The 8,233-nt window shown below is 38.7% G+C and overlaps 1 protein-coding gene across 4 annotated transcripts in view; it reads right to left on the reverse strand.

The window, feature by feature from the left end:
- The window catches only part of Kansl1 (KAT8 regulatory NSL complex subunit 1), a 133,507-nt gene that overhangs the window by 34,172 nt on the left and 91,102 nt on the right, over window positions 1-8,233 (reverse strand). For all 4 annotated transcript variants that reach the window (XR_007213853.1, XM_048367264.1, XM_048367265.1 and 1 more), the window contains one exon: window positions 2,677-2,778. Coding sequence is in view for 3 of the 4 variants with exons in the window: in XM_048367264.1 (XP_048223221.1) it covers window positions 2,677-2,778 (102 nt within the window). In the remaining variant the exon portion in view is untranslated. The remainder of the gene's footprint in view (window positions 1-2,676; window positions 2,779-8,233) is intronic.

Genomic DNA, 8,233 nt, shown 5'->3' on the forward strand with positions numbered 1-8,233 from the left:
GACAACAAAAAGACCTTAAAAAGTATAGAAATTCCAGCCGGGCATTGGTAGTTCAAAAGAAAGACCAGCCATTGGCGGGTGGCTCAAGCCTGTAATCCTAGTTACTCAAGAAGGCTGAGATTTGAGAATCATAATACAAGGCCAGCCCAAGCAGGGACATCCATGAAATTCTTACCTCCAATTAACCATAAAAAAGGCCAATAGTGGACCTGTGGCTCAAGTAGTAGAGCCCTAGACTTGAATAATAAGCTCAGGGACAGTCAAGCCCCAGGCCAGCAATATGAGAGGGGAGAGAAGAAAGAATGATTTTAATAAAATTTGTTATTTCCAGGTTTTGGAAATTATGGTAAAATGTTAAATTTTAGGGCAAGCTTGCAAAAGTTTATAAGGAGACTGTGTACTCTTTCTCCCTGGTCATTATTTCTTAAATGTGTGGAAATGGACTGCTGTTTATTTGAAAGATGGAAAAGGGAAGAAGTAAAGTAAAGGGATGTTTTGGAACACTAGAGAAAAAGTGCCAGCAGCTTTCAAAGGCATATCCATTTGTTCAGAAACAGTTTTATTTCATACCAGCATTTATTTGTACTTAAGGTGACTATTGCAGCAATGAAGCCCTTTATTTTCTCTCTTCCAAGGAGACTTACCTTCCAAACTGCCTTTGTGTGAAAAGTTAGACTCAATTCTTCCCCAAATGGAGGAAAACATTTTCCTTACATCTTACTTTCCTCTTCCTCACTACTCAGGGGTATAAAAATGGAATCTTTCAACTTACAGGAGACTAAGGTAGGAAGACTGCAAATTTCAAGCAAGTCTGGGCTACATAGTGAAACTCTGCCTCAAATAAGAAAAACAAAGAACAAAGAAGGGAGAAGGAAGGAGAAAAAAGAAGGAAAGAAGAAAGGGAGAGACGGAGGAAGGAGGACTCCAACAATAACAACAAAACACTGCACAAAATAAACTGGAGTCTACCTCCCCATTCCAGGGAATATTTCCTGGCTCAAAAAATGCTCATTTGCTTCTGATTGTAGGAACCTTTGAAAATATTTTTGTCTCATTAATATATCTGTACTGTGTATTCAATACCTAAGTACATGTTTTGGTTCTGTTCAAGAAAGTAATTATTCAGTTTGGAAATAAGGCAGACTGTGTGTCCTTTCAACTTAATATTAAGCATTATAAAATGAGTGCACTCTAGTCTGGTAACTATCCATAAATTGTTTAACTTCATTTTACCTATTATTTATAATTGATTCTGGGCCAGATGACTTAAATTGGACATCTATTTTAGAATACTGATAATTTTGTGCCTTGTTGAAGAAGACACAATACTAGAAGTTACAATTTAATACTGTTAAGTTTTTGTATGTGGGTGAATGTGATTCTGTACTCTCTTTTCAATAACTACACATATAAATCAGTATTCAGTATCAAGATACCATTACCAATTTTGCCATCTTCATAATTTCATTTTTATGCAATTAAGTCACTATTTCTTTGTTATGTTTCATTGGACTTTGCTTCTGTTGTTAATTACAAGGAGTTTCAGAAATGAAATTACAAAAATAAGCAAAACACAAAAAAAGAAACCTTCCTCATCACTAGTTCTAAAAACAATAAAGTCTTCCTCTTTTATTTTTGGTGCTGGTCCTGCTTGAACTCAGAACCTGGGCACTGTCACTGAGCTTTTTTGCTAGAACAGTGCTCTACCACTTGAGCCACAGCTCCACTTCCAGCCTCATGGTGGTTAATTAGACTGAGTCTCATGAATTTTCCTGGCTGGGTTGGCTTTGAACTGCAATTCTCAAATCTCAGCCTCCTGAGTAGCTAAACATACATTACCCACCTGTCCTATCTCCCCCCCCTCTCAGAAACAATACTGTCACAAGACCCTAGAATTTATAGAAGCCATTGAAATTTACAGCAAGAAACCTTATTAATTGGTTGTTTTTGGTAGTAAAGAAGTTTGAACTCAGTCAGGCTCTTGAACATGCTAGGCAGGACTTTACCACTTGACCCATGTCACTAGTCCCTAGTATCCTTTTTTTTTTTTTTGGCTAGTCCTGGGCCTTGGACTCAGGGCCTGAGCACTGTCCCTGGCTTCTTTTTGCTCAAGGCTAGCACTCTACCACTTGAGCCACAGCGCCACTTCTGGCCATTTTCTATATATGTGGGGCTGGGGAATCGAACCCAGGGCTTCATGTATATGAGGGAAGCACTCTTGCCACTAGGCCATATTCCCAGTCCCCTAGTAGCCTTTAAAACAAAACAAAAAAACAGTGAAATAAATGAGTAGTTTTAGAGTTCAGAAAGAAATTATGGTTCAAAACAAACAAACAACAACAGGAAAAAGTAAAGAATCAGCAAAGAGACAGATTTGTGCTAGGTTCTAAGGATACGGAATATTGGAGGATGACAGTTTTATCCTTACTTTATAGTAAAAATCATCCAGGGTGTGTGCATGTATGTGTATCACACATGCACACATGCACATGCATACATACACACTGCATGAGAGGCACTGATATTGGTTTATTCATTAATTTAGATCTTGAGATGTCAACAGCAATAAAAGGGATGCATTTCCCTCCCTCCAGCTAATGCAAGCATACAGAGGGTAAGTAAACTGTGTGACAAAAACTATACTCTAAATTCACCCTTTTTATCTCTTATACTTACCAGTTTATCAGTCCCATGATCTGTCTTTACCTCAGAACTAAGTGGAAGAAGTAAGTCTGTTGTATGTTCTGGAGGAGATGCCTCTCCAAGAACTATCAACCCCTGTAGAACAAAACAGAATAGCATGAGTGGTATATATAAATTGCCTATTTAACTTAGAAGTAATCATTGGAAATGGACTGAGAGCAATATGTTGGTTTACCAGAGGCCTTTACTAATAGCTCAGAAACAAACTTATCACCAGCAGCTGCTTTTCTCAAAGATTTACTAGCAGTAACAGAGTAATTAGCAAGGCAAAATTTCATTTTCATGCTCTGACCTGCATGATATTTCAATCATTTAGCATCTTTTATTCTTCTCAGATTATGGTATTTTATATTAGCAATTAGACCCCACTGGATAAACAACAGCAATGGAGAGTTTCTAGCCAACTTGATGCAAACGGTGCAGGATCAATTATAAAATGAATGTGCTTCTATTGTAAATCATGAACTTAATTGTATTTGAGCAAACAAAACTGGTGAAACAGGGCTGAGAGTGTGGCTTAGTGGTAGAGTACTTGCCTGGCATGCATGAAGCCAGCTCTGGGTTCAACTGCTCAGCACCACATACACAGAAAAGGCCGGCACAAGTGTGTTAGAATGCTAGCCTTGAACAAAAAGGAAGCTCAGGGACAGTGCTCAGGCCCTGAGTTCAAGCCCCAGGACTGGCAAAAAACAAACAAACAAACAACAACAACAAAAACCTGGTGAAATAAAGAGGAATACTCCATATAATTAGAAAACTTAAGACTTCAGAGTAAGTTCTCACTTGGAAGTTTTAAACTCAGATTTTAAATTTATCTCAGGAAGTAATATTAAACTACACTAAGAAGCTATTAATGGAAATTTTGTGCTAGAATTACCTGGAGAATATTATCAAACTATATCTTCCCAGGTCTAACATCTACTCAGTAATCTGTTTGGGGGGGAGGGGAGTTGGTTAATGCAGTGTATTTTATACCTTACTCAATACTTTTTATGAAATAAGGGATGCAAAAAGATGAAAGGGGAAATAAAAATCATGCTCCAAAGAGGAAAATGGAAAATTTTCAGCTTAAAGAAAAATAAATTTCTTTTTACTTGCTATCAGGAGAAAAGCCACCTAACTCTTGAATAAGAGGCTATTACAGGTAGCCTATGTAAAAGATGAAATGAAAACTCTTAAAAGACCACTAACCAATGAAACATTCACATTTGGAGAAAGATGGGTGTTGTAGCATGCACCTGTCATTGTAACTCCTTGGAAATATAATTAAGTTCACACTTTAAGCCCACCAGAATATGGCTAAGCACTAGAAAGCCTAACAAGTGTGAGGCCCTGAGTTCAAACTCCAATTGATTACTAAAACAACCAAAAGTTTCTTCAAGAAGATGGTACCAACAATTTCCTTTTGCTTTATGCTGCATGTAAGAACAAAGCTTAATGAAATCTTTTTTTTTTTTTTTTTTGGGGGGGGGGTGTGCCCTAGTCCTGGGCACTGTCCTGAGCCTCTTTGAGCTCAAGGCTAGTACTCTACCACTTGAGCCACAGTGCCACCTGAGGCTTTTTCTGAATAGTGTATTGGAGGTAAGAGTCTCAAGGACTTTTCTGCCCAGGCTGGCTTTGAACTGTAATCCTCAGATCTCACCTTCCTGATTAGCTAGGATTACAGGCTCAGTGCCTGACTTGAAGTTGTTTATAACAAACAAACAAAAAGAACAACTGAGTTTCTGAGACTCATACCTGAAATTCTAACTACTCAGGAGGCTAGGATCTGAAGATCATGCTTTAAAGCCAGCACATGCTCCAATTAATCAACAAAAACTGGTGAAGTGGAGCTGTTGCTTAAATGTGTACAGTAGCTCAAACCTTGGGTAAAAAAGCGAAGAGACAGTGCCCACACCCCGAGTTCAAGCCCTAGCATTGGTTTAAAAACAGCAGCAGCATCAACAACAACAAAAACATACAAAGGGGAGGCAAACATGAAAAGTAGTTTATGTGCATGTATGAAAATATTACAATTAAACTAATTTGTAACAACATACACTGAAAATAATTTTAAAAGAGTGCTGAGTGTCAGTGGCTCAGGCCTATAATCTTAGCTACTCAGGAGGTTGGAATCTAAGGATTGTGGTTTGAAGCCAGTCCAGGCAGGAAAAGCCCATGAGACTCTTAACTCCAATGAAGTATTCAGAAAAGGACAAATGTGTCACTTTGACTCAGTGGTAGAGCACTAACCTTGAGCAAAGAAAGCTCAGGGGCAGGTAGGTGGTGGTCAAGTCCTGGGACCGGCATGCATGCATGCATGCATGCATAGATAGATAGACAGACAGACAGACAAGATAGATAGATAGATAGATAGATAGATAGATAGATAGATAGATAGATAGATAGATAGATAGTGCTCCACAAGAGCATAGGATACTTGAGGAACATATTCGGTTTTCTAATAAAAACAAGGACAATAAAGTTTCATTGTTTTATGAAATTTTTGCTTCAAAATGCTTTCCTCCCTCATTCACAAGCATAAAAGAGACCTTGTAAACTATCATTTCAAAATAAAAACTGTTGGCAAAAGCTATCTGATACACTACGACTTTCTCAAACACAGTGTTTCAAGAAATGTTCTCTGATTAAGAGTCCTACTTCCCCCTCCAGAATATAAAGCAAACCCAAATGTATGCTGGTATCCACCCTCTAGATTGAAATGAGGTGGCTAGATGGCCCTATCTCATTTACTTCCATCCTTCCCCCCCCCCCCAAATATTCTTAATTATGCCAATATCACTAACCTGCAGACAAATGCTAACAGAAACGTTAAGTTGTTGATGTGCAAGAGTTAGTTGCCAGAGGGTAGAAGGCATATAATCTGAATTAAAAGTTATGATGTTATCCATTCTTGGTATACCATAAAATATAGATGTTATCCTGTTATTTTTTCCCCATACTGCTCCTACCCCTCTCCCCCACTGAGATGTCTTGCTATATGTAGCCCGGGCTGACCTCAAACTCTCATCCTCTTTCCTCTAAAAGTGTTAGTAGTAAAGGAGTATAGCAACACACACATTCAGCTTTTGAGCCTTAAATTCTTCAAATTTCATTCACCTTTCCACAATTTGGAAAAGCTTTTCAAAGCCAAGTCTTGCCTTGTCATAGAAAATGGTCCCAGTTAACAGTCTTACTTTACCCAGTTATACTTTCTCAAGTGTGACCATTGTTTCTATTTTATGTACTTAAATCTCATTTGCAGAGCAGAATTTTACATAAATTACTTTTTTTATTATAAAGTTGATATACAGAAGGGCTACAGTTACATGAATCAGGAAATGAGTACAATTCTTTTTGAACCACGTCTCCTCTTACACTCTCCTAGTTTTTTCTTCCCATCCCCACCCACAAGACGTACAGTTCACTTTTTACACAGTGTCTAGTAAGTACTAGTTATATTTGTTTACCCTTTGTTCCACCTCTCTGATGTCATACTTTTACGTTCTAACATAAAACTAAGCAAGCTAGGTAGCCTGGGTAAAGTTAAGACAAGATCATATCCTAAAAACTAAAACCAGAAGAACTGTGAATATAGCTCAAGTAGTACAGCACTTGCCTAACAATCCAAAGGATCAAAACAGATAGACAATCCCCCCAAAATGCTTCATAAAAGTATTTGTGCATTTGAGTGAGTTCAAATGTTTAATATGGCATGTTTTCAACAGTACTAATATTCTATGAAGTATGGCACAAATACAACACAAATATGAACCAGTACACATTGTATGTTTATATATGTTTAATAGATGCAACAAATGATTTAGTATTCTAATCTCAGCTATTACTCTAGTTCTCAAATATAGGAATTCCTACTTAACTACTGGCTAAAAAAGCCTAAACACTTAAGAGCTATGCCTGCCACAGGAAAGGCACCACTTCCTTTATTTTAGCCTATATTCTAAAAATCTCTTTTTAAATTATTCCTTGCAAAGACCAGCTAAAGAGCCGGTAGTAATGGCTCACGCCTGCAATCTTAGCTACTCAGGAGGCTGAGATCTGAGGATCATGGTTCAAAGTAAGCCTGGGCAGGAAAGGCCATGAGACTCTTATCTCCAATTAATCACCAGAAAACCGGAAGTGGCTCAAGTGGTAGAGCGCTAGCTTTGAGCTAAAGAGCACAGAGACAGCGCCCAGACCCAGAGTTCAAGCCAAGAGAGAGGGAGAGACAGAGACAGAGACAGAGACACAGAGACAAAGACAGAGACAGATACTCAGGAGGCTAAGACTGGAAGATTGTAGGTCAAAGCCAGCCAGGATAAGAAAGCCTCTGAGATTCTTTTTTTTTGGCCAGTCCTGGGGCTTGGACTCAGGGCCTATGCACTGTCCCTGGCTTCTTTTTGCTCAAGGCTAGCACTCTGCCACTTGAGCCACAGCGCCACTTCTGCTGTCCATTTTCTGTATATGTGGTGCTGGGGAATTGAACCCAGGGCCTCATGTATATGAGGCAGGCACTCTTGCCACTAGGCCATATCCCCAGCCCCCTCTGAGATTCTTATCTCCAACTAATCGCCAGAAAAGGGGCTGGCAATATGGCCTAGTGATAGAGTACTTGCCTCACATACATGAAGCGCTGGGTTCCATTCCTCAACACCACATATATAGAAAAAGCCAGAAGTGGCGCTGTGGCTCAAGTGGTAGAGTGCTAGCCTTAAACAAAAAGAAGGCAGAGACAGTGCTCAGGCCCTCAGTTCCCTATGACTGGCCAAAAACCAAAACCAAAATAAAAATCTATCTTTGGAAAAGTTTTACTTTTTGCTACTGATTGAGTGATTGACTTCTTTGGTGGTCCTAAGTTAAACTCACAGTTTATACAAGTAAAGCACTCTTGCCACTAGACCATATTCCCAGCCCTAAACTCACAGTTTATTATGAGTTTAAACTAGTGGTTGTCCTACTGCTTGAACCATGAATCCATCACTCTTCTGACTTAGTTATTTTTTAGGTAGGGTCTGGTATTGTTCCTGGGGCCAGATCCAAACCACATTTCTTTAACCTAGTCTCCGCTTCTTAGTTGTAAATACAGAAATGCCATACCACACTTGGCTAACTGATTAAGAGACGGCAACATTAACATTTTCCCAGGAGAGTAGATCTTCCCAATCTATACCTCAGGAGTAGCTAGGTTAAAGGAACAAGCAACAGGCCTGCCCTAGTTGATTTTTAAGATGTTAGTTATGTAATTGTAACTCCTCTGTACTTCAACTTTATAATAACAATAAAAACATTTAAAAACAAACTAGAACTTAGTTAAGATTTAATTATTAAAAGGTGATCCCTTCCAGGACTAGAGGTATGGCTCAAGTGGTAAGTGGACTTGCCTAGCAGCCCAAATCCTTGAGTTCAAATCCCAGTAACTGGATCAGCCTCTCAAAAAGTAAGGCTTCTAGTGTATGTACTCAGTTATAATATTCTCTGCTGAGCTTTTAGAGACTTATAAACTCAAAATGGAAAACAGAACTGTATAGTATAGTAGAAAGTGTATGTGTGT

The sequence above is a fragment of the Perognathus longimembris genome, chromosome 17 (genome assembly GCF_023159225.1).
Source record: "Perognathus longimembris pacificus isolate PPM17 chromosome 17, ASM2315922v1, whole genome shotgun sequence".
In the NCBI taxonomy this organism is placed as follows: domain Eukaryota; kingdom Metazoa; phylum Chordata; class Mammalia; order Rodentia; family Heteromyidae; genus Perognathus; species Perognathus longimembris.